This window comes from Stylophora pistillata, chromosome 1, assembly GCF_964205215.1.
Source record: "Stylophora pistillata chromosome 1, jaStyPist1.2, whole genome shotgun sequence".
In the NCBI taxonomy this organism is placed as follows: domain Eukaryota; kingdom Metazoa; phylum Cnidaria; class Anthozoa; order Scleractinia; family Pocilloporidae; genus Stylophora; species Stylophora pistillata.
Genome location: NC_142519.1, coordinates 38,205,423 through 38,232,462, shown reverse-complemented (window position 1 = coordinate 38,232,462; position 27,040 = coordinate 38,205,423). Strand labels below are relative to the sequence as shown.

The 27,040-nt window shown below is 39.4% G+C and overlaps 1 protein-coding gene and 2 pseudogenes across 2 annotated transcripts; 2 read left to right on the top strand and 1 right to left on the bottom strand.

Moving 5' to 3' along the window:
- Positions 1-1,647: 1,647 nt before the first annotated feature.
- LOC148742389 (uncharacterized) lies at positions 1,648-5,927 on the top strand (annotated as a pseudogene).
- A 15,093-nt stretch (positions 5,928-21,020) lies between these two features.
- On the bottom strand, positions 21,021-23,706 carry LOC148742388 (uncharacterized; annotated as a pseudogene). Its single transcript, XR_015996148.1, has 4 exons — positions 23,664-23,706; positions 22,543-23,162; positions 21,305-21,457; positions 21,021-21,189 (listed from the first exon to the last, which is right to left on the bottom strand). The product of XR_015996148.1 is annotated as an uncharacterized LOC148742388 (transcript).
- Positions 23,707-24,490: 784 nt separating this feature from the next.
- LOC148742387 (uncharacterized) lies at positions 24,491-27,040 on the top strand. Its single transcript, XM_088747321.1, has one exon. It carries the CDS (start codon positions 24,491-24,493, stop codon positions 27,038-27,040), a length of 2,550 nt encoding a protein of 849 aa, XP_088603447.1.

The following is a 27,040-nucleotide window of genomic DNA, read 5'->3' as shown; positions in this document are numbered from 1 at the left end:
TATTTCTAAAGAACGCAATTAATTATCTACCTTGCAGTAATAATAATGGACTGCTCTTTTGTGATAAAGCAACAAGGTCCTACAGCTTAAACCTTATGCAGTAGGTGATAACCACTGATAACTCTCCAAAAGCTGTCCAAGTAATGATCTTGGCGAGCATAGTAAAAAGTTTCTGTAGTGCGCAAATCAACAGTTTTCATTATAAGAAACGTGACTAAGAAAGAAGGGTTGGTGCCATGCTCGAGTGATGATGTTAGTTTTCCAACATTAAAACTTGTACATGTCACCGACCTTTCTTTGCTAATCACCCTTCTTATAACGAATACTGTACTCAGTGTGTTGTATTGCACTTTGCACAAACTTTTCGGTGGACTGTTTAAGATGGAATTACATTTATTGCATAGGCGTTGAACATATGTTGACTACAACGAAGTATTATTACGATTGCACTTGGATAGGAAGTTAGTGATGCACAATTTTTGGTTGCGTGCGCCAGCGATAGAGTAGGAAAGTTGTGCTTACTTGCATTTATACGTTTATCATTAGGCTATGTTTCAATTACTCATGTAATTATCTACTTTGCAGTAACAACTGACTGCTCTATTATGAAAAAATAACAAGGTCTAGTGACAACCTTGCAGCGGTTAGTGATAACCCGATAATTGTCAGAGGGCATAACTTTCCAACATTATCACTCGTGTATGCAAACCAACCTTTCTTTCTATCATAGTTTCCATTCAAAAGACTCTCTCTTAATTTCATTCGAAATAGAAATAACAAAAACGTTCATTACTACAGTTTCCTACATATACCCTCAGTAACAAGTTTTCTTCTTGGTGTTAATCTCTAAAAGGGTATATTTAAAAATAGGGACCTTTTTGTTTGAGACACTTGAATAAACACCATGACGCGCTCTGCAGGATATCATGGCCTCTTAAGCAAACGGAATGGGCTGCGGAATGCAATGAAATTGTTAATTTTGTCACTGACGCATGTCTAATGAAATTTTCAATGCCATAAAACAACTCCTTTATCGACAATTGCGAGGCATTTTATTTGCGTGAGCTTCTTGTGAAGACACTTCCTCAGAAAGTTAAACTCCGATTTAGAAAACAAATGGAGGAAAATAGATAAAAGTTAAGGTCTTACAGTCATTTTTTTTTTATATCTCCCTCTTGTTTGTTCATGGTTCCGCGAGATTTTATCTTCATATTTAGTTACGTTTAGAGCCATTGACCCCTGCCATTTTTCCATGCCTTAGTTAATTTAACGACACACATTCGTCAGTGTTGTTACCTATATGTTTTCCTCTCAATAAGAAGAATTACAACAGAACACAAAAACCCACAAATGGGCTAACGTATAATTTCTTTATTTCATTTTATCTAGATTTGTCTGCCATGTCTCCCAAGTTTGGAGTATTGTTGCTTATGTTGGTGCTAATGTGCAGCATTCAATATTGTAAGTATAAACATACGCATGCATGTACAAGCACGCACTGACGGAACTATGCACACACGCGAAGCAACAACTACACCGGGGAGTCCTGATTTCTTGAGTCTGAAGTATGTCGCTTATATACCGAATTTCTCAAAAATTACATTACAATGCTGTGTCCTGTGGATTTTCATGTAATGAACCAACGGTATGGGTCGCGCTGAGAAAATTTTTCAGGGTTATGGTATTGCCAACAATGGGAAAGAGACCTGTTTTATAAGTAAGACTTCTTGAGAATCTTGAGAATCAATTTTAAGTTCAATCGTAGCGCTAGATTTCCCAATCTTTCCTCTAAAGAGTGGCCAGCACTTAAAAGCCTAATAAAACGGAAAGATATTGTTATCAAAGCGGCCGACAAGGGCGGCGCAGTAGTTGTTTGGCGGACCGACCACTGCCAAAAAGAAGCTTTCCGGAAACTTTCTGACACCTCTTTTTTTTTGAAAGGTTGACAAGGATCTCACTTCCATTAATCAAAACATCTCAAAATACGATTAACGAACTCATAGCTGAACAAGAGTTGCCAGCCACTGCAAAAGATCTCATCGTTATCACCCCTAGAACTTCTTGTATTACTTTTCACCTAACATTTACAAACATAACAACCCAAGCTGACGCATTGACTCGGCTTGCAGTTCTCCTACTGTCATGAAAGCATGGTAGTTAACAAAGAATTCCTTTAAGTGTATGTAATTCATTCTTTTATTCTCCGGAGGCAGCGTGGCCGAGTGGTTAGAGTGCTGGACTTATAATCCGGTGTCCCATTGGATTTGTTCTCGGTTACCCTTAGTTCAACTCCTTGGGCAACGATTTATGCACTAGTGTGTATTACTAGCAAAAAACATATTTGAGGAAGAAAAAGGTTTGATTGTAGAACATGATTTTTTTTTGGAAAATAGTTCCGTATTTGGTGTATTTTGGCCAAGGCGAGAATTCAAGCTAACAATGGAACTGTCCGAAAAAGTGCAAAATCCCCCCAACCAAACGATCAAAAACAGCTAAAATGAAGCAATACTGCTTACTTTAATAAAAGAAGCTTTAATTTCAAATATAATTTTGTGTCTTTCAAATTACCAAACCTGAATTCTGATGAAGGTGATTCGAGTTTTTAACGCACAACCAGTAAAAATATCCCATTCTAAGAGCCTGATGACGTGTAAACAAGCACGGTGACCCCCTTTTTTTATATCATGAATGTTAATTATAACAAGTTTCCAAAAAAGCTTAATTGTAGAACAAGTTCAAGGAGGTTACCTTAAGGTAAAACGTGGAATCTGAAACAGAATACGACGTTGAGAAAACCGTTCTCAAGCTGGATTTCAATTGAAAAATCCAATTCCGGATCGCATGGGTTTCTATGTTTCACGTCTTTTAGGAAATCCAGAGAGGAATTTGCAAAACTGCAGCTGTTCACGAAGGCTCTCTGTAGAAGTTTCTTTCATTTTTGACTTTCAATTTCGCTTCTCCCCTCTCCCTTCCCCGCTATTTTGTTTTCACGCCTGGCGCGCGTGATTTTTTGTGAACTGGTTTATCTCGTCGGGGACTTTGGGCTTGGCCTTGATATTGAAAAGAGGCTGGCGTGTACATTTTGCTCTTGTATCTTAGTCTTTTTTACTTATTTTCAGTACGGAGTTTAGTTTGGGTTGTTGTTGTCTAATTCCTCAGTTTGGAATTTCAAGTTTAAGGAGTTTAATTCAACTACCTATTGTGAATTTCAATGACATTATTTCTACGGAGTTAGGATTCTAGTTTCTTTCTTTTACTTTTGGATCTCTTACGGGGTGCCGAGACCCGAAAATTTGACTCACTTAAGAATTTCCCCTCTTAGGAAATGCAACTGCTGACAGGAAAACTCATGCCCGCTAGACGGAAACTGCCTTTAACAATCTGTTATCTACCAAGCTACCGTCACACGTAAAGACAACTCGACGGATTCATACATCGGACTCACTGTAATCGACTTCAAGACCCGCTACAACAGCCACACCTTATCGTTCCGACACACAAAACACCGCAACGCTACCGAACTCAGTGAACACATCTGGACACTTAAAGACGACAGCATCGGCTATTCCATCTCCTGGCGCATTCTATCTTCACATCTGCCCTACAACAGCTCAAGCAAACGATGCAACCTATGCCTTAAAGAGAAATTCCTAATCATCTGCCGGCCCGACCTATCTACACTCAACAAACGTAAAGAACTCGTCTCTTCCTGCCGACACAGAAACAAAACCCTCCTACTCAACGGCTGACTTGACACTTTTCGCACGAAATCAATTATGTCATTAAAATCCCCTGATGAGTGGGCAACCACGAAACAGGTCTGTAGGGATGAAATGTAGTTGATTTTTTCCTGCTTATCACACGTTATATCTTATTACATGTTTTGCTGCGTTGTATCGCTGAGTATTTTTACTAGTTGTTTGCATTTTGACTCGCCTTGCGGGCTCGTGAAAATACAATGAGTAAAAATACTCATCGATACTGCAAATACTATGTCTAATAAGAGATTTATTATCCGACACGCTAAATTGTTATTTCAGTGCGGGCGAATCTCGCGGATATTTCTGGAGTGCAAATATCGCGTGACATTTGTATTCATCTCGCGCGTTACTTGTACTCTAAGAAGCACATTTGGATAATAAAAAGCATTACTCGATGAATTTGAACCTCCTCTGGCGAAGCAATTGAAAACTTATCGGATTGCTCTTACGAAAAATTTAATGTCCTTGGAGCCCTGGACGACGAAATTCTGGCTTTAATGACAGAAGAGCATATGTAGCGAGGATGAAATCCAGCAAACTGGGAACTTCAGGGAATCTATTTATCAAATGATGTGGAAATTGACGAAACCATAAACGAAACCATTGAACTGAAAAGGGCCGCAAATACAGTGATGTCAATTCCTCTCTCTAATTCTAATTCGTTCACTGAAAATCTGGGAATCGGAAAGGCAAAACTATCGAAGATTGATCTAAAGAAGTAAATTCTAAGGTGATCCCATTTCTTTAAAACCATTCAAGGACTCGTTTGTAATTGCTGTCGGTGAGAACCCTGGTTTATCGGATTTTGACAAATTCAATTATTTGGGAGATTTTTTGGAAGGGTCAGCCACAGGAGCCATTCGAGGGCTACCGATAACAGCAGAAAAACTACGAGTTAGTCAAATCCACCCTAAAGAGACGATTTGGGCAACCCCAACTCAGATTATCAATCGTCACATGAAGGGATTAGTGAAAGTATCAGCTCTAAGCGCGGACAATGATTTGAGACGTCTACGCCTTCTTTATGATCGAGTTGAAGCAAACGCTCGAACTTTGCAAACGCTGAGAATAAACTCTGAATCGTATGGAAGCTTTTGACTCCCCTTCTGATGGAAAAATTACTTCCGAATATGCGTTTGATAATTTCAAGGGCTGTGGATGAACCAGAATGGGACTTGGATGTTTTTTAATGCATTTGACCGTGAAATTGAAGCGAAAGAGCGATGCGAGCCGATTGGAACAAACCCGACCGATCCCCCCTACCCCTAAGAAGCCTTTCTCAGTGCGGTCAAAAAAAAGTACAGAGTTTTTGTCTCCTTCAGTCTTTGGTAATCGGTCTGAGGAATCTGTAACCTGTACCTTCTGTAAGCAAGGGCACCCCAGCGCGAGATGTGCTGTAGTCACTAACATCGAAGCCACAAGAAATCTGTTGAAACGAGAGGGCTGCTGCTTTATTTGTTTACGTCGAAACCACTTGGCGAGGAATTGTTCTCAAAGGAAGACATGCTGCATTTACTTAGGAAGACATCACAAGTCAGTTTGTGAGAAAGCCAACAGCCGTCTTCTCACCCCAGAAAACACAGCTCAAGGAAATAAAGTAATGACCGTAAATGTCGTAAATGAAAAAAATCGCCGAGAAAGCAAGTCCTCTTCTACAGTGTACGTGTACTCAAACACGTCAATTTTGTTGCTAACAGCCAACACCTCTATGTCACAGATCAATCAACCTCGTTTTGGCTATGCTCAATTCTATTTGACAGTGGCAGTCGGCAGAGCTACATTACCAAAAGAGCAAAGGAAAGATTGGGAGTGTTTCCGAGGATAAAAGAGAAGCTACTCATCATAACATTTGGAAAAGAAAAGGAAGACTTACAAGACTGTGGCATTGTCGAATTCTGTGTCAGAGGATTGAGTCAAAGCTTAGGTGTTCAGATGACTGCTCTTACCGCTCCTCTCATCTGCAGTCCTTTGACGAATCATGCCGTACAGTTCGCTCAACAGTCATACAGTCATCTGGAAGACTTAAAACTTGCAGATCAATCGTCCGAGGACTGTGGTTCAAAAGTGCCACACCCATACCTCTCCCTCCCAGACACTTTAGTCGAAATGAACAATGCAAGAAGATCACAATTCTTTTTGCTACACCAACAGTATTTTTTGTTTTAATTTTTATATTAACATAATGCATGTTTACTGAAAAGTTTGTGTTGAGAGTTTAACATATAACTGATAATACTCTCACCAGTCTAATTTTTATATGAGACATAATTCGCAGACCGGCTCCATATGGCACGCGCGCAAACAGCAACTTTAAAATAACTTTTAGATAAGATTGGTTTTTGATAAGCGTGAACGTTATCAACCTCGCTTTATTCTATCGGCGTCTTTTATTCTATTGGCATATATGTTTTGTAACTCGTGTACTATTGGTGAATCACCTTTACATGGTTTTGTGCTGATTACTTTGGCTCGTTATTGCATGCCTCCAAAAACTAAATTACTTGCACATGACAGTAAGTAAGTAAGTAAGTGAGTTTATTTTTTTCACGTTGAACACAAAAGGGCTTACGACAAAGCTCGTAACAACGTGCACGTGCTAAATACTTAGTAAATAAATCCCTTCGGGCGGCTGGTATGTCGGCTGATAATTTTCGCGGCTGAGATTGTCCGAAAAATGAATATTTGGCCGAGAAGCGAGGCTTCGAGTGCAAGTATGAAACCTTGAGGACAATCTCTCAGCCAAGGATATTATCAGCCGACATACCAGTAAGCCAGAACAGGGTTTATTTATTTCATAACCTTCCCATTCATTTTCACATCGCAATTAAACTTCGCGTAAACACAGTAAAAAAGCCAGTGGTGATCTGATGGCGAATGCGCGTGAATGACGAAAGCAAAAAAAAAAAGTTTTGTTTCCTTCCATGTTTTACAGAACGGAAAAGTTGAAACTCTTGTGTTGACTATGTTTCTTTTACACGGAAAAAATCGGAGGACAAATATCGACGCGGACGGGGGTTATTGCGTGATAACTGTCCTGTGATTTTGCACCATGTGACTTAAAGTAACCAATAAAATCGCGCCAAAGTTAATGGGTGGGTTATAATAAAAATAAATAAATTAAAACTTCTATGGCGCGGGAATCATAGGGATATGTTCTCTCGCGCTTTGCAATATTGCAATCAGCAATGATATTATAATTGCGCTTTACAACCAGCAGTTATTTTTATAATAATTAAAATTGAAATATAACTCATAAAACTAGGTAATCTCAGGACTAGATAGAACTATTGGATTAAGCTATAAGCCTTTTGGAATGGGTGAGTTTTAAGAACTCTTTTGAAAGATTGTACATTATCTGCACAACGGATGGTAATTTATTTCATAGCGCTGGTGCAGCCGCGGTAAAATATCAACGGGTTTTAACGGTTTTTTTTTTTATCATAAATGGATTAAGATAATGTGGTACGAGGGAAATTTAAGTTTTTTTTTCTCGAATAACCACGAAATATGTTATAAATCATACCAGCAACGGTTTATGGTGAAATCATCATCACGTAATTGTCTCGAAGTATTATAAGTCAGCCATGCATCGCTAGGAAATTACTCAATAACGTCTTTTCAGTCATATTTATGTGTCTGAAGCCTGTTTTCGTACTTTTTAACGTTTCCAATAAACAATTTAAGGCGTCTGACAATATACCTCCTCTAAGGAGAAAAGTCGTTGTCACCGGAAATGGAAACTGTTTTATCGAGCTGTTGCTCTTTGGAGGGATAAAATAAGCGAAGAAAAACGTGAGAAAATCCCTAGGTCAAGTGATACTTTGAGAAAAATCTAAGGTTTTTGAGTGGCCACTCTTCCTCGAGCTCCTCAGGGGATCTTATCAGGAACATTGAGTGTTATTGTCAGAGAAAACCGGGCAGGAGCAAAAGATCGAGGTCGGCGTTTGACCTCCACCTTTTAACCATATAAAATTCACCTGCAAAGATTATCAACGGAGGTATTTTCAGAAGTTGGGGGTTTTTTGTTTGAAGATAAAAGTTTTCTTGAGATGAGGGCCTTCCACGGGCATGAAATATCGAGATCTTCGGCGAACTTTTGTCGAACCTATATGCATTAGCACGAAGTGAAAAAAATTGCTCTTCTCTTTCTGAGATCTTTAGCCTATAATAAGCCGATTGAAATATAATTTTCAATATTTGCGCCAGTTCCAGGGGCAAACAGGCTTCAGACACATAAATATAACTGAAAATTAATAAATTACCATCCGTTTTGCAGATAATGTACAATCTTTCAAAAGAGTTCTTAAAACTCACCCATTCCAAAAGGCTTATAGCTTAATCCAATAGTTCTATCTAGTCCTGAGATTACCTAGTTTTATGAGTTATATTTCAATTTTAATTATTATAAAAATAACTGCTGATTGTAAAGCGCAATTACAATATCATTGCTGATTGCAATATTTCAAAGCGCAAGAGAACATATCCCTATGATTCCCGCGCCATAGAAGTTTTAATTTATTGTTATTATTATTATCTACGCACAAAATGTTTTTTTCAACGTCAAAGCAACCTTTCGCCAAATGCCTCCTTCTAGCAACTTACAATGGGTGTCCCGTGGCGATCCCAGAAATCTTTGCGTAAACTGAAGGATCCGTTCATTGATACAATTGATTTGTCGCCATACTTTATGATCATGACCGATATTGAGAGAAGGGACATGACTTGAATCGCGTTATATTTCGAAGGAAGTATTTTGAATGTCTAAAATAATCTCAAAAATATTGTGTGGTTAATGCTTAACAAAAAGAAAAAAATCAAAGAGTTAGTCCATGTTAGGGTTTTCCATCTGAGTAGTTAAGAAGTATCATGATGCCATTTGCGATAAATTTCTAACGGAGAACGAAGGGAAATCTCCTTTACAACTTATATTTGGTTCTGTCACGCTTTGTCCTCGATACGTTTTCTCTTGCAAACCTTTCAGCGTAGAATAGGTGGTGATTATAACTGAGCTTTTAATCTGGAAGGACTTTTATAATAAAATTTTTGAAGGGTGCACCCGTAGTTTAATGATGAGTTGAAAAAAGCGTGCAAGATGACTTGGCAAGGACAATGGTTAAGGATTTACGCAAAGTTTTTCTTCAACAAATTTTCTATGAAGTGTCTTTGATAAGCTCTTTTTGCTGGAAAAATGTGTGGAGTGGTAACTTTCCACTGAAACTTTCTGGTGAAAAAGTATTGCTGTAAATATATACTGCCCATGCTTTTTTTCTTATAAGTGTGTTCTCTTTCTCTTGAATGTCTAGACGTGTCATTTTTTTAGCGCTATGTTTAGCCAGAGACTGGAAACATTGTTAACACGCACTTGTTTGCAAGTGTTTTATTGCTTGACTTCTCCACGCTCACTGAGTCCTAAAAGGCTTAGAGCAAACTGTTCTCGTAAGAAAGTAATTCCCATGCCATTAACTAAATCGAATATCATAAAAAATATATGCCTGCCTAAATGAAGCAAAGAGAAACTGCTCACAGCAAGGCAATCGAAGCCAGGCAATTGAAAGCTATCGCGTTAGTATAAACTGAGTTTGCAGTTGGGGAGCAAAGGTACCGATCACAGACACTTTCTAACAGGCACCACAGGAAACAGGGCAATCCATGAACTAGCTTTAAGGTTGGTATGGCTTTCATATTTAGCTTCCCCCTCCCGACATTAACGATGGTCTTTATTCTGACAGAAATACTCTACGAAATTAATATAGATCTATAATTAAATAGGTAATAAAAGGCAGCAGAAAATAATGTCGGTCATCATCCTCTTTAAAATTGCTAAGATTTTCCTTCCTTGGAATTTAACCAAAAGAAAAAAAAGACAGATAGGTAAAGAGATGAATTTTTAGTTGATAAGCTACTGAGTAATAGAGCGACAATTGCAGTGAATTGAGTTTTCTTCCATATTTGATTTTGACGGACCGAGTTGTGAAATTAACTAATAATGATAATGATGATGATGACATAAATATTGATGATGATGACATAAAAGAGAATATCTGCTGAGAGTTGAAATTCGCTTGCAAAGTGATGATGATGATGACGTTAAGGTGCATGAATTGAGCGTCATTCGCACTGTCACAGGTCACGGATAGACTTGTGAGTTAGGGCCTATTTACACGGAGGTGGAGGACCCCAGGTCGGTGAGGTAACCCGCCTAGCCGTGTTTGAAAAATAAAACGCGTTTACATGTAATCTTACAACCCGGAGGTGCCTGGGTGAAGTTTTCGGAGGTTGTTGTTGCGCTTGTAATTAGGGAGTTTAGGCATGAGTGTGCCAAGCTCACGTCTCCAAGCTTAAGCAACTCAAACGCGCTGGCATAGACCGCAAGACTCTAATTCTATTTTATTGTGCGTGCAGACGTTCCGTTCTGGAGTATGCATGTTAGGCCTTCCATACTAGTTTGCTAGCCTATTTGTCCGACCAAATAGAGAGGGTTCAGAAAAGAGTCTGAAGGATCCTATTCCCAGAGGTTTCGTATAGCAAGGTCCTGGAAGATGCGGTTTTAAAAACACTCTTTCGTAGACGAGAAATTATGTAGCAGTCTGTTTAAACAGATAGTAGAGAGTGACAGCATAAACCAGCTGGCCTGCTTCCCGCGCGCAATGACAGTGAAAGATATAATTTTAGGACTAGGTGTATGTTTTCAATCCCGAATGTGAAAACCAAGAGGTTTAGAACTTTCATAATGCACTTTGCAATTAAACAACAATTGTAAACAGAAAATTAATACTAGTATAGACAGAAATTTTATAGTTTGAATTTTTAAACATGTTGTATATAACACAAGTAATTCAGCTTATGGCTGCAGGTTGTGGTTTTTTTTTTTCTTTTTTTGAAAAACGACTTAATAAACGATTTACACATTTTGAGAGAGACAGAAAATTAATTCCTGGACACGTTTGTGTTTATTCATAAAAGCGTCACGTGTTGTGTTAGGCGTGTTAGGTTACGGAAGGAACCGTTGACAGTTTGAAACCATTGATACGTTATATGGAAAGATATGGGAAACGAAACGTGGTCGATTTACAACGCTAAATATTCCGAAAGGGGAATATTTTACACTCCTTGTATGTCCTTTGCAGTTTCTGGGAATCTCTGCTGCTATGGACTTGCTTTGCCATCACTGTTATTCTATCATACTCCGTCTTGTGAGACGTAACTTATTTTTCTCTGAGATTTTCGCCAATAAGTCGATAAATATATCTTATTAACCAAGCGCGAGGGCCGTACTGGGAGAATATCGGCCCGAGGTCTTGAAAGTACGGACCGAGCGCAGCGAGGTCCGTACAAAAAAGACCGAGGACCGATATTCTTCCACTACGGTCCCGAGCAAGCTTGGTTGATAAGAGATTTATTATAAGACTGAAGTTCAAAGGGAAACAAGTGCGGTATCATTCGGGACTATTCGGGATAGTGCCCGGTCCAATACTGAGCGAATATTGACCGGCAATAGAGCATTTTGATTGGTTGAGTTTAGTTATTGGCCTTCTGACTGCCCGAGTCGTGTAATAAGATATGAATGCGCACAGTGTCGAGTTGAAGGTAAGGATGTAAGTAGATAACTTTACAGGTTTCATTGGTAAGAGAACGTAAAATTTGGTGTTTTTTAGCGTTTTAGTCCTGTATGGGACAGCTAGGAAATATACAAAGTTTTAAAACATGCTTGTTTCGTTTTTGAGCTTTTTGCCACGAACGTGACCTCAGTTAGGCTGGCTACCCCACTGTTTAGTTACGAAGGAATCGTTTTAATATCTGCCACCAAGTGTTACATCAACTGACCCGTTATTACAAACGTCCACCCCTTAAGTTTAAACACTCAAACCAGGCTACTGCTAAACAATGCCTATTGTTACACCCACCTTGAGGCGTTTACACGGTAGATTCTCACCCTGGCTGACAGGGTTACCCTACCTGGCAGACCGGGCTACCGCTTAGGCGGGTCATCCCACTTAGGCGGGTTACCCCACTCAGGCAGGTTACCTCACGTACCTGGGGCCCCCATCTCCATGTGAACAGGCCCTTCTTCACTTTCTCACTAACAGTTTCTAACTGAACGTTACTAAAGGTTTCTCACTAAGAGAATACAGTTTATAATCTTCTGCTTCTCGCTGCATTAAACGAACGTGGTGAATTATCGCACAGTTTTAAATAAAACTAACTTTAAACGAGATAAGCTCACAAAAAAAGAAGAAATGGAAATTACATTAATTCTAATGCGTCCGTTATGTTTGTCCTTGTATTCGTTTATCAGCGAACGAACGAGAGTATGCAATGATTAACGAAGGTTCCACCAACATGAAAAGCACTTGATACTCAAAATTAAGACACGAATGGTATCTTGTGATGAGTTTCAAGTTATCTTGAATTAGTTGCTCTTTTATCTTTTTCTTATACCTTGGGTCTGAGACAAAATAATAATAGTATATAGTGATACAAGCTTGGGATTCTCATGAAACTTGATAAATTGTAGATTTGAAAAAAAGACGATTATTCAGCATAAGCGTTGTGCAGAGAGCGTCTGTGCAAAATTTTGTTTGTCTCTTTGTGTACATGAGCGTGCGTATGTTTCTACTTACATGTACCGCCAAGTGCTATACATGTCCACTAGCACCAAAAAGAGTACTCCAACTTTGACAGACGTAGCATAGCCTAGATAGTTATAGACTAAAATAAGTGGTCTATTCTCATTCGCGTAAAAGCTGCCGCATGTGGAATTAGCATATCGGATAACTCCGCACTCTCGTGACCGAAATGCTTATGGCCGTAGGAGTCTCCATGGAGACTCTCAAAACTTTTATGCGCTCCCGTTGCATGTAAAATCTCTCTCTTCTCGCAAGTTTACTGACGCCAAGGTCACAACAACCTACTGATTCGCTGAAATTTAGGACGAAGCATAGCTTTCCTTGCTGTTGCTAGCGTCTTCGATAAGAGCTCCTAATTAAAAAGTCTACACAAGGGGCGTTGATCCCGCGATATTCTCTGGTACCTCATAAGTTGGAAACTATGCTTTATTTTGCAGGGTGACCTTACTCATTTTAAAGCAGCTGACCTCTCACATCTCCTGAGATAACAGGAAATTCGTTTTATTTCTGAGTAAAGTCTGTGATCAAAGGCATTGTGGCAGAACTTTCTTAGCGCAAAGCCGGAAACATTCATCACAAAGAAAATAGCCTTAGCCAGTTGTTAATAGTATCATCATATCAGATTGACCTCCTGCATGTTCATTGGTTGTAACTAATGACTTATTAGAGGACTGAGGCGTAGATGGCGTCACCACAAACAAACAACTTGCTTTTTATTACATACTGAAAGAACAGATTTCACTTAAGCCCGTGTCTGTTAAGTAAGAGATCATAGAAGAAGGCAAAATGTGATAACAACATCAGTGACTTATTCGGCCACGCATCCTCTACAACTTTTTTGTTTTCACCGCCTTATGTGATCTAGCAAATGCATGGCAACATGGAATATATTTATTGATGTGACACAAATTTGGCTTAATGAAATGCATCAACAAAGGAAGTGGAAAGCAGTGCTTTTCTGCAATAATTGTGCTCATTGCTGCTTATATCAAGTCGGAGATTAACAATGTTTAATCAAATCTATTTCAGTTTCTCCGAACGTTTAACTTTAAGGCTATGTAAACGACTTGGCTCGAGCATATAACTTCGCAAATCAAAAACCGTTCAGCTTCCAAAGCAATCTTCGGATAAATAGCGGGAGTTTTTATGCACTCCTTGAAAGTCCTATCTAAGAGAATAAGTAGGTGTAGTTTTCAGTCAGGTAGAGGCACGGAATAGTAAAAATATGAAACAGAGAATGCAGTGCGATTCATAAGGATTTGCACCTTCGACAAAAGGTCCTCTCATTCTTACAAAAAATACAAAAACGGATATTGCATATCAAAAAATCAAAGGTTACTCTCTTAATAGGCCATTTTACAGTTGTGTACTTAGTTGCCATGCCTTTGATTTGAAGTGAGGCTGAGGATGACATTGTTGTGATAGAGACCAGTATCTAATTAGCATGATAACAAAGAAATTTGCATTTGAAAAGCAGCAACATCCGTATCATAACAAGGTCACCCTTAGCCTCACTCCTGTCCAAAAGCTTGGCCACCAAGCCCACAATTGTAAAAAGGACAATTCCTAGTTTTTATAGTCCGCATAGCATTAAAGAAATTCCGCATGGCATCAAGGAAAAAACGGACTTGAACTTTCCTCTTCGAAACGCCGCAACCACTTGATAGGACTACCAAGTTGAAAATATGTGAGAATAATGCGCCTGGCGCTCTTGTCTCACTAAACAGATAATCGATTTTTTGGCAACAAAAAAGAATCCTAATGCAGCTGGCCCCAGGTGGGAAATTTTTGCTTACCTAAATTACCTAAACTTCTGATTATGTTCCAAGAGCGAAACAATGCTTCGCTAGTTAGCTCAATCTACTTTGCATCTTAGTTTGGGTCACCATACCAGAGCGGAGTACTAGTAGCTTCTTTTCAATTCAGTACAAGATTTAAGATGGAAAAAACATGAAACCTGAAACGAACACAAACTCAATTTAATATCCTAATGAACTGGGCATAGCCTACAGCTTGTAGATTATTTAGATCGTTCCCTTCGAAATTTTTCTGGCTTTATACGAGGAAGTTTGTACCGCGCTGTCTTTGTCCACACGCGTGTTATCATCTAAAAAAAGAATTAAAACTTCTCTGTTTCCCTGGGGTAATTATCCACAAAAAGATAAGGTTTTCTCGCCTATCATAACTACTATAGGAAAGCACAGCTTTCCAACTCTGTCGTTGATGGACGTCGATTGGACCATTACGTGCCAAAGAAATCTCAAGCCAATGATCATGAATGGCATCCAATCACACAATCCATCCCATAAGTAAGCTCTGGTCGCTAATTATAGCTATTAAAGGAAAGCAAAGCTTTCCAACTCTGTCGCTGATGCACGTCGATTGGACTCAATTGGCACCGCTACGTGCAAAAGAAATTTCAAGTGAATGACCATGGATGGCACCCGATCATACAATGCACAACATATTAAGTAAGTTCTGCTCCCTAATTGTGACTATTAAGGAAAGCACAGCCTTCCTACTCAGCCGTCGATGCATTTCACGTGAGCCAAATTTTCAGTAACATTTAAAAATATTTTTGAGTCAGTTATCTTGAGAGGTGGTGAAAGTAATACACGTTAAACCGACATTCATAACAAGTTGCTACTGTTCAGCAGTAGGTTTTTCTAAGGTTTTTCCTTACCTTAGAAAATAGTTTGAGCTGATCGAACGAACCACTGTTCCGTGCCCTGAATACAGCCAGGTGTAAAGTTTTCAAGATAATACACCACATCTTTCAAATTTGAACATTGAGGTATATCGCACGACCAAAAGACCTCCACTACTCTGCGTATCTCAGTTAGGGGTTCTTCTTTTGATTATTTTTATACTCAATTCTAATTATGCATATAACATTTATCAGTCACGCTTCTTATGGTGGAAACTGTTGGTTTGCACACTGCAGGAGCTTTTCACTAAGCTTGCCAAGATGGAAAATTACTTCGGTATTCAGCCGTTGAACAGTTGATGATTATCTGGATATTTTGTTGCATGTAGTAATGCAACAACTTTGGTTGCGCGCGCCAGTGATATAGTAGGAAAACTATATATATATATATATATATATATATATATATATGCTTCTATACATGTTTCAGTTTATCAGTTAAGGCTATTTCTAAGGAACTCAATCAAATATGTACCTTGCAGTAACAATAATGGACTGCTCTTTTGTGATAAAGCAACAAGGTCCTACAACTTGAACCTTATGCAATAGGTAATAGCCGCCGATATTCTCAGAAAGCTATCCCTGTAATCATCTTGGCGAGCCTTGTGAGAGGTTTCTATAGTGTCCAAACCAACAGTTTTTGTCATGAGCTGAACGTGACTAAGAAAGAAAGGTTGGTGCCATGCCCGAGTGACAAGGATGGAAACGAAAGCTTCCTCGTATGAAGCCAGACGTTCAGGGTCTTCAAGATGGAATCGCATAGCTTGAAGTAAACACGCGCTCTGATTGATCAATACGTCAATCGGAAGAGAGGGTATTTAGCGTGGAATCGCACTAACGCATAAAGCGATATCGCTGACGTGAGTCACGAGCAAAAGTTATTGTTACGAACGTAAAAACGTAAATACAACTAGTGCTACGAAAATATGAAAAAATATGAACAAACTTATAGAAAACGAATGTCTTCCATATTTTGATTTGAAATTGAAATTTTTAGAAAATTGGAGGAAACCACTCACGCTCAAAAGTACGAGAAAATTCATAGAAAAAAATCAAAATGCCAGAGACGAGGGAAGAAAGCCAAACAACAGTTCTCGCCAAGGAAAACCAAACAAGCGTTACGAAAGAAAACCTAAACAGGTATCAATGCCGAAAAAGGTCAAGCATCTTTTCCCGAAATCCGAAAGATTGTAGCCTATACAAACGACGAACTGGCCTCTTTTAGATACAACATGGTTTCAAAAAACACTAGACGGCAAATTCACAAATTCGAGTGGTCGAAGAACTGTCATCCAAGCGCTCAGTGATGATTTCGACCCAGTGGAGATATCAGAACTCACAGGCCACTCCAATCCGGAATCCATATCCAGCTACAGCCATAACCCTCTGGAAAAACAGCGGCGAATGTCGAATAAGTTGGCCGTTTTCAACCCACGCCAAGCGCAACGGCTATTCAAGTCATGCTTTACGGGAGATTGTTCTCAATAGCTCAGCCACGCCAAGCAACACAGCAACTACTAGTGACCTTGACAGCAATGCCAGTCGTTCTAGTTACCTGATGGCAGGAGCAGTTGGCGGAATGCTTACTGTAGTAACTTTTAATAATTCTCCAGTAAATATTTCCATAAACTTTCAGTCCAGCATTGACACCAACGAGCGACTCCCTGCGATGAAAGAAAAACAGTTAAAATTGTGACTTTTAACTGAACTGTTTTTCGCCAGAGTTTACCGAGAAATTCCAGTCTTAATCATCATATTTTGAATACGCTTTTTTTTACAACTGTAAAGCACTTACCGGTTATTTGTAGACCTTGCTTTGATACCGGAACGCTTGAAATTTTCATTTCGCTTGAGGATTTGACCATTCAGTTGTTGATTGTCGGCGCCACATTTTGCCAAGTTGAGTGGTAGCAGGCAAATCTCTGTCTTAAATAACTCCGTGTTGTGTACTTTTAGTTTTTTTGCTGAAGATTGTAAAATGTGCGGCACCGCTTTCTCCACGAGTTTGAAATAAAAGTGGTTTTCATTCTAAAAATATCTTGTTCCCTCTATTCGCTAGATATTGACACCTGACTTTGAAAGGATTTCCATTGTTTGCGCACTGGCGTGGCGCACAAAAATACAGAACATCTGGTTTCGCCCAGTGATTTGATGGCTTTAGCTATGTGATTCAAGAAAAATTCACGAGGTACAATTAAAATTGTCGACGGTTCAAACGTGAGCGACTTACCTTGCTTTCCTTTCCCTTAACAATGACAGTTCTGACAGTTGACTTTAAAATGGCTTTTTTAAGGGCGCGCGTACGGAATAAAAACAGACAATAACATTGCCGTTTTAATTTCTTGTTTTCTTATTTTTATTCAGTTATGCGATTCAAGAAAAATTCACTACCTGACTCGTGAATTCCACATTAAATTTCACTTGAAAAATCGATATCGCACTCATCGCTTCGCGATTCGTGCGATATCGGTTTTTCGCGTGAAATTTAACGTGGAATTCACTCGTCAGGCAGTGAATTTCTCTATAGGATTACATTTGCACTCAGCCCTTGAAGACATAATGACTACAACAAAGTATTGTTCAGTTGTACTTAGATGGAAAGTTACTCATGCATACTTTTTGGTTGCTTCAACAAGCGATAGAGTAGGAAAGTCTTGTTTTCATGCATTTATTAGTTTATCAATGGGCTATTTTTTAATAAATCAAGCAGTTATGTACCTTGCAGTAAAAACTGACTGCTCTCTTATAATGATAAAATAACAATGTCTAATGACAACCTTACAGTGATCAGGGATAACCCGATAATTATCGGAAGGCATACCTTTTCAACATTATCACTCGGGAATGTCACCAACCTTTCTTTCTATCTTAATTTCCATTCAAAAGACTCTTTCTCAATTTTATTTCTACTACAATTAACAAAAACGCTCAGTGTTACAGTATTTCTTAGTTTACGGTTTCCTGCATAAACCCTCAGTAACAAGTTCACTTCTTGGTGTAAATCCGCAAAAGGGTATATTAGGAAATTCCCGAGTGATAATGTTGAAATGGTATGCCTTCCGATAATTACCGGGTTATCACTGATCGCTGTAAGGTTTTCCTTAGACATTGTCATTTAATCATAAGAGAGCTGTCAGTTGTTACTGCAAGGTAGATAACTGTTTGACCTTCTTATTTGAGACACTTAAATAAACATCATGAAGGTAAGCGCTCTGCGTGATATCATGGCCTCTTGAGCAAACTGAATGAGCTTCGGAATGCAATCAAATTGGTAATTTTGTTACTGGTGCATGTCTAATGAGATGTTCAATGTCATTAAACAACTTTTTTATCGAGAATTGCGAGGTATTTTATTCGCTTGAGCTTTTTGCGAAGACAACTCAATTTTTTTCTCGGAAAGGTAAGCTCCGTTTTAGAAAACACGAGGAGGAAAATAGACAAAAGTAACGATCTTTCTGTTGGTTTTTGATATACATATATATCGCTGTTTCAAGTTGTTCGTAGTTCCGAAAGATTTTATGACCATATTTAGTTATCTTTGGAGCCATTAACCCCCTACGATTTTGCAATGCTTCACTTAATTTTACGGCATACATTCGTTAATGTTGCTACTTTATATGTTTTCTTCGCAATAAGAAGAATAGCAACAGAACTGAAATGCATGGGCTAACATACAATTTCTTTAATCTATTTTACCTAGATTTCTCTGCAATGTCTCTTAGGTTTGGGGTATTGTTGCTTATGTTGGTGCTTCTGTACAAAGTGAAAGTAAATGCATCGCTACCCTAATAGCAACATAGGCTGAATTGCTAGGTCTATAGTGTTACTAAGGTTGAGATCGGACGTCAGCCATTATCAGGTGCCTCTGGCAGCAGCGTAAGTTCATGTAACGACCTCACCTTTTCCCCCCACACATCCCACCCCAGGGGAGGACATCCATCACACAGTAATCTCGTGCGTGGAAAATTAACGTCTCCTACCCCTAGCCCTGCAGGAGACGGGACCTCCATCTATTCGTCCTTATCCGAGAAGACCAGAATATCTTTCCATTTCGTTGATGATTTAGAAAGGTAGCATATTCTCCTCAGTCATTTTAAGACCATGAGTATTGGTCCGGCCGGGGCTCAAACCCTCGACCTCCCGCAAAACACAATCCGGCGCTATAACCAATTGAGCCAACCAGGAGAACCGTACAGCATTCAATAATGTAAGTATAACCATCCACACGCATGTACAAGCACGCACTGACGGAATTATTTACACACGCGAAGCAACAACCACACCGGGGAGTCCTGATTTCTTGAGTCTGAAGTATGTCGCTTATATTGAATATCTCAAAAATGACTCTGTAACGTTGACCTGTGCATGAGTTTTCATGTCATGAACCAGCGGTATGGATCGCATTGAGAAATTTCTTCAGGGTTATGGTCTGACCAACAATCGGAAAGAGACATTATTGTGTTTTACACGTAAGACTGCTAGGACCGGAATGTAATATTATGTGGTCATTGATAGATTATTTGTTGGCTTGTTTAGTGTCACTGTTGTTAGTTTTAAACCTTTTAACTGTCTCAGTTCTACTTCAGAAGTATTTCTGAAATGTAATGATTTTCATCCCTTCTATTCAATAAAGCTTTATTTATTACAAGTGCGTATTTATCATAAGACTGCTAACATAAAAGTCAGTCAGATCTATTTAGAGGTTTGAAAAGCATACATGTACGTCTTTACTCATTAAGCTGTAGGGTCTAAATGTTACAAACTCAACGAGGAAGAAATATAAAACAAATTTTATTTCCTAAAGTTCTTGCGGGATAAGTAATTAGGAATTAAAAAATTACTTGAACTGTAATAAAAGAAATTTTAATACCACACTGTTGAACCTTATTAATTTGTAGTTATTTTTCCGGCCTGCTCTTTTGATTTCCCCATTATTTTGTTCACAAAACATTTCGTTACAATACTTCAAGCTGCCACTTAGTTGTGTGTTTGGTTTTGTTACACCAAGTAAATAAAAATGGATTCCTGAAGATGTTAAGACTTTTCAAACGCAAGTGCATGAGAACAGCGGACATTTACTCTGGAAATTTAAATGCTCTAGTTATACAATTTTCATGACTGCTCTTCCCTACTTCTGTAACGAGCGCTGAACGGCAACGGACAACTACATTATACGAAGCAGAAACCAAAGAGCTGTCTTTAATGCAAAAGATCAACAACCGATACACACAGTCATAATTATTCTATCACAGAGGCGATACATACCACGAATAGTTACAGTCGTATGATGGTATTTGATAACATGCGCGAGCGATCGTCACAACTTTCAAATCAGCTTTTCTTTCATTTGTAAGAACTTCCATAACTTTCTTCTCCATGTCCTCAAGGGAAATGGTGACTTTATTCAGTGATGAGAAATCCCGTTTCAAAGCAAACACGATGACTGTTGATGTATCTAGAGCAAAAATGTGAATCAAGTTCTTAATGCATAATCAAAAGATCAGAATGCCACAAGGTCTCTCCCAATGGGAAAATGTCTGTTGAGAATTATGATTATATTTTAAAAGTAAAATTATATGAATAGGCTTCCTTGGTTGTTCTCTTATCATTATTAACAATATAACACAACTGTTGCATGAACAGTGGACATGTAATGCTAAATATTGGGCCAAATTTTACATGATATTCTGCACCCAAGTGGTGTTTTCCAATATAGATGATAATGTATTCTTTTTGTCGCAGCCATTTTCTTTCATTGAGCTGGAGAGCATAAATTGAACTTGCAAGAAAAAGTACAGCCCATGTCAGAATGTCAAAAAAATGTCAAAAGAAGGCTTGAAGGGAAGAAAATATAATGTTATGTCAAAAATTTCAAAATTAACACTGGCTTATACTCTTGATGAAATATAACAGTGAGAGACACCATGACTACAGACCCTTTTAATTTCCTCAAAATAAGATAAAAAAAAATTCATATTTCATGCTGCTGGGTAGTATTGTGTAGATCAAACTTAGGTTTGTTCTTCTATTAAAACTTGGCCATCCTTGCTCCTTCTCCGTTTTTTCAGTCCTTCCTCTTGGGGGTTTGTCTCCTCTGAGAGAATACATTGATTGTTTTAAGACTTCTGAATGTAACCTGTTTAACTAATAACCAAATGCAACTTTCTTTTTACTTGGTCATACCATAACATTCATAGAACTGTGCATACCTTGTTGATCTGTTGTAAGAGGGGACCATGGTAATTCCAGCTGTGGTGAAAATATGCAACACACATCTCAAATACAGTGGCCTAATGTCTGCATATGGATCACAGTTTGGGACAAGTTGCTGCAACCAGTGCCATGACTTTGTGATTCGCTCCCTATATTTGACCAGAAAAGTAGTATTCAAAGTACTGGGTCTGACTTCTCAAAAGTTGCAATTAACTATTGATAATAATTAAAAAGCTGTTATAAAAAAGGACATGAGGACTGATCTTACAGTTGTTATTTTAGACCTTGGTTTCTTTCTTTTCAGTCCAGAAGTATCACCTTTATTTAATGTTGAGCTTTAGACAAATACTAAATAACCAAAAACATGTCAGCTTATTGTTTTAGTTAATAATAGACTGATATTATTGGAGTTCACACAATGAAGACGACTGAGTTGGACAACCAAGATCAGGTTCTTATTAGGTACAACCAGTCAGTACTCACTGATCAGAAACCAATATTACTGTAACTTACAGTACTTCACTGCTCAATAGTGTCTGATATTTATTGATAGCCAACACTTTCCTGCATGTAATCTAGTATTTCCATATCTAATGCCCATCCCAATTTTCTCCAGACTTCTTCCATGTTTTACAGTGAAACCCTTCTATGTGGTGTTGAATTTCCAGCTCTTATCATGTATGAAGACAAAAAAGGATTGGAAAAGAGAACTCAAAGTAACACCAGAAATACCAAGTTTGATTTGGCAGAAGTCAATTGTATTCACCCATATCCCACTAGAAAAAAATTGTAAAAAAGTCAGAACAAACCAGATTGAGACCACGGTAGTAACTCACTGCATATATGTGTAATTTAATATATTAGATGCATGTATCTAAAGGGTCCTACTAATACCCCCTTGGCACTGGCTGCATTTTCACTAATTTCAAAACTGTTGGCAGTGAGTAAAAGTATTAGGGTTGATAGTATGAGATACCTGAATTATTATGCTGAATTTTCATTGATGGGGCAGCTACTTTCATTTTTGCTCAAACATGGAGTAAATTTTACTTGAGTAGTTTTTCACTTGCAAACTTAGCATATACCAGTACACAAAATTTGTGTGGGTTGGATATACAGTCAGCTCTAAGCTCTGGTAATGTGAATGCAGTCTTGCATCTTAAGAAAATTACCAACATTTCCAATAAATAATTTTCAGTTTTGTTATGGTACCAAAAGCTGAGAATGAGCTTACCATTGGGAGTAAATTTCTTCATTCACATTCTTTTCTTGGGTTCTCCAATCACTTTTATCAGCTTTTGTCTGTGGGGTCTTTTTTCCAGATTGATTGATTTCATCATTGGAATTAGCACTCACTGGCTCCATCACAGTTTTTTTCTGCCTCTGTTTGTTTCCTACAGGAAATATCTTGTGGAGTTTCATCCATGGCCTGCTTCTTGTCCTCTTCTTTTGTAAGCACTGAAGGTTGCCAGTTATCCCTTTGCATAAACCCACTAGACATAACAGTGCTCCCTGGGTCACCTCTGTCTTTGTTTACATGAACATTACTATTTTCATTTGTAACATGAGGATAATTAAGTGAAATGGATGTTCTGGTAGCAGCTGTGTGTGATACAAACCACATGACATCAGCTGTTCTGCTAAGTGAGCCACAGTACACTTCTCATAATAGCCTAGGTGATGAAGAAATCAAGAGTGGATGAATGTGGCTATGTACACTTGTTGTGTTATCATAACCATGTAAAGATGATGAAACTGAAGGTAAACCCCTACTTGAAGCTGGACTCTGCCGATCTTTAAGACTTGCTGCTCCAGCACATGGTTTAAACAAGGAATTAGAGGGATTCTGTATTGCTTAAAACATCACATACATGTACACTGCAAAACTACAGGCAGGAGTAATCTGAAAAGTTCTTCTCAAGTATATGGCAGTATTATTAACACTGTGCAGTCAACTTAATATTGCCAACTGAATGCAAACAAAACAGTCACAATGTATTAACCTGGTGCAATGTTTCATTTACAAGCTGCCCCAACTATCCTGTAAATCTTCAAGTACACTACATTATATCAACAAGCAGCCAACTCACTTTGATGTCTAACTAGCACCCTGACTCTTGGTTCACATTGAAGAAGTATCATTTAAAGGAGCTAAAAATCCAGAACCTCACAATTAATCTGTTAGTAAACAAAACATGTGCTAAACACATTTAGCAGACAGGTTTCTACAATTAATGAGCCCACTTACTCTGATCTTCAACTTGGTTATGAGCTGGGAAAACTATAATTTTGAGGAAACAAGTGATATGCAGTCAGAGGCTTACAAATGATGAATGTATTCACTCCTTCACCAACCTCTTCCATATAGAGCAATAATAAAATATACCTTTACTATCATGTTGTTACTTTATGATACGAAAGCTGTGTCAAATTTCCTTTTCCTTACAATGCTAGGCCTCTTTGATTTGGGAGTAACTGCAACAACATTTTGAAGAAATTTTTAGACAATGTCTACCTTGTAAATCTATAAAATTATTATCTAGCATTCATAAATGATATTTTGTTTTTACAAGGTGCACAAGTATTCACCAGACTGAAAAGGGCCATATATATATGCATGTTCAGTAATAAAAATTAATAGGAAATGAGCTAAGTTGAAGTCAACACTAAGTTACAAAAAAATTAAAGAAAATTCTATAATACTTGGGTGACATTACAATTTTCTGAAAGGAGCTAAATTGTGTATGGCTCTGCCAACAACATTCTCATTATGCACACTGTGAGCTTCACTGCTTGACGATACTCATTTAGTGTCCACCACAAAAAAGCTCTTGACTATGTCCAGGGAGAAACTGTCAAAACCAGAACGAACATGTTCACAAAATGAGCCACCAATCAGTAGAAAAGAAATTGTCAATTGGTGGTTTGATTTGCTTGCAGTTAATTCCATTGCTTAGTTATGTTAGGGTGCGCGATGCACTCTGGACTACTCAATAAAGACACACGAGTTCTCATCCAATATGGCGTCCAGTATTGCATAATAACTTGATGTCAGGAGTGGGATTGCCTTTACGCCCCATCCCTTGCCTTAACTCCTTCAAGCGACGGAATCTACGAGGTTTTAATTCAGACGTACACTCTCGACGACCTCTGACCGAGAAACGACCTCGTAAGAACCAAATATGGCCGAAGGCAAGCCACCAAACCTTTCGCTCCGCGAAGACAAAGCAGCCAGTGTAAGAATTTGGCGCAGGAAATTCAATGCCTGGTGCCTGCTACAGCGAAAATGGAGGGACGCCAGCAAAAGCCCAACGACTCCAGAGCACTGGGTCCCAGAAAAGGCTCAATCCGAAATAGCGGCTTTCTTTCTCGCCCTCCCGGATGATGTCTTGGAAATTTTTGATACCACAATCCTTCCGAAAATGACAACAGAAGAGAAAAAACAGCCATGGACATATCAGCAGCGTTTAGAGGGTCATTTTGTCGGTCAAGACAACGTCATGCCCCAACGACTAGCTTTCTTCAATTGCACACAAAAACCTAACGAATCCGTCACAGATTTTGAAACCCGAATCAGAAGCATTGCCCAAAAATCCAAATATTCCGAGATGACAGACCCCCTCCAGGAGCTCATGCGCGACCGCTTATGCACAGGAGTCCACAACAAAGACCTTAGAGAACTACTCCTTCATCACTACAAGGAAGACGGGAAAACACCCTACACATTCGATGAACAACTTGCTCGTGCAAAGTCCTGGGAAGCAGCTCACAACACCAACCTAGCCATTATGCACTCTACCAACCCGAACCTCGAAGAGCAAGTCAATCAATTGGCAACGAAACCGACACCACCCCGTCGTGGAAACTGTGGTTGGTGCGGAGGCCTTAGACATCCCCGCAAGGACTGTCCAGCGACCAAACCAGGTACCTACTGCACCAATTGTTATATGACTGAGAACCATCTTGCCAAGGTCTGCAGATCCCCCAAAGACAAGTTCAAGTTGGATTTTGACAAGAAACAAAGAAAACAAGCCAAGCACCCTCCCCCTCGGCGCTCAGACACTGTTCACCACTTCTCTCAAGGGAACGATGCATCTGCAACGTATCTTGATGATGATGATGACTACATCGTCCACTCTTTCTCAGCTTTTGCTCTTTGTGACGACATGGAGGACGACAAATACTTCACCTGGCTCCCAGTCTCCGTTAGCCCTGAAAAGAACATAAAAGTGCTAATGCAAGTAGACTCTGCCGCATCCTGTAACACCTTACCATCATCAGTCTTCAGGAAGATATCGGCAACTGCCCCGCTACGCCCCTCGCATGTCAAGATATTTCCTTACTCTGGAGAACCTATTCGCCCATTGGGCAAAGTCAGTCTAGCCTGCGAGGGCGTCTCCCACTTCGAAACACTAGAATTTCAAGTAATAGACTCGGCATGCATCCCAGGCAAACCCGCCATCATAAGTGGTAGAGACAGCAAACGTCTCGGTCTACTGAAATTTCACAAAGACAGAGTGTTCTCCTCCCCAACGTCAGACATCAAACTACCCCGCATTCATCTGGCCTCCACAGATCAGACAACACCTCCCCAGTCAGCAACTACAACCGACTTGCACCCAGGCCACCTCCAGCAGACCCAATTGGTTACATCGTACAAAGACAACTTTGAGGGTCTGGGAAATCTGGGTCAGCCAGTCCATCTGACTTTGGACCCTAAAGTCACACCCTGCCATGCAGGCATCCATCAAATACCGGTGGCGAAACTCGAAAAAGTGAAAGCACAACTTGACGCCATGGTGAAATGTGGAAAACTCAAGAAGGTGGACCAACCCACAAACTGGTGTAGTAACATGACGGTCAGAGAAAAGACCCGCCCCGATGGCACCACCAAAATACGCTTATGCTTAGATCCCAGCCAAACGCTGAATAAAGCCATCATAATTCCGCGCTACCAGATTCCTACTATACAGGAAATACTTCCACGCTTATCAAGGAAAAAGCATGAAACATTCTCCATCTTCGATGCCCTCGATGGCTTCACTCAAGTTGCGCTCACAGATGAATCCAGTCTGCTCACCACCATGCACACCCCCTGGGGTCGATACTGTTGGCTCCGCCTCCCTTATGGCGTTAGTTGTGCCCCAGAGGAATTTCAGTTACGAATGCATGAGGCCCTTGAGGGTCTGCACGATGTGTATTGCATAGCTGATGACATCCTCGTCGTGGGCCAAGGCGACACAGTTGAGGAAGCAAACAGAAATCATGATCTCAATGTTCTTGCCCTAATGAAGCGCGCTCGAGACAAGCACCTGAAGTTCAACCCGCAAAAAATTCAATTTAAACTATCACAGATCACCTTTATGGGCCATGTGATATCCAACCTGGGTGTGACACCAGACCCCAACAAAGTCAAGGCCATCTCTGCTATGCCGGCCCCTACAGATAAGCAGGGAGTGATGCGATTCTGTGGCATGGTGAACTACTTGAATACTTTCTGCCCTAACTTGTCTCCCGTGATCAAGCCCCTGTTTGACCTCACAAAGCAGGATCGTGACTTCATCTGGTCAGACATACACCAGGAAGCTTTTGCCCAAGCAAAGCGTCTCATTACCAGTGCCCCATGCCTCGCTTACTTTGACAACAACAGGCCAGTCACCCTCCAAGTGGATGCTTCACAAGGAGGGCTTGGGGGAGCCCTCCTCCAGCCTAATGATTCCGGAGACCTTTAA

Coding starts and splice junctions, on each gene's coding strand:
- LOC148742387 (XM_088747321.1), top strand. CDS start 24,491: ATGGCCGAAGGCAAGCCACCAAACCTTTCGCTCCGCGAAGACAAAGCA.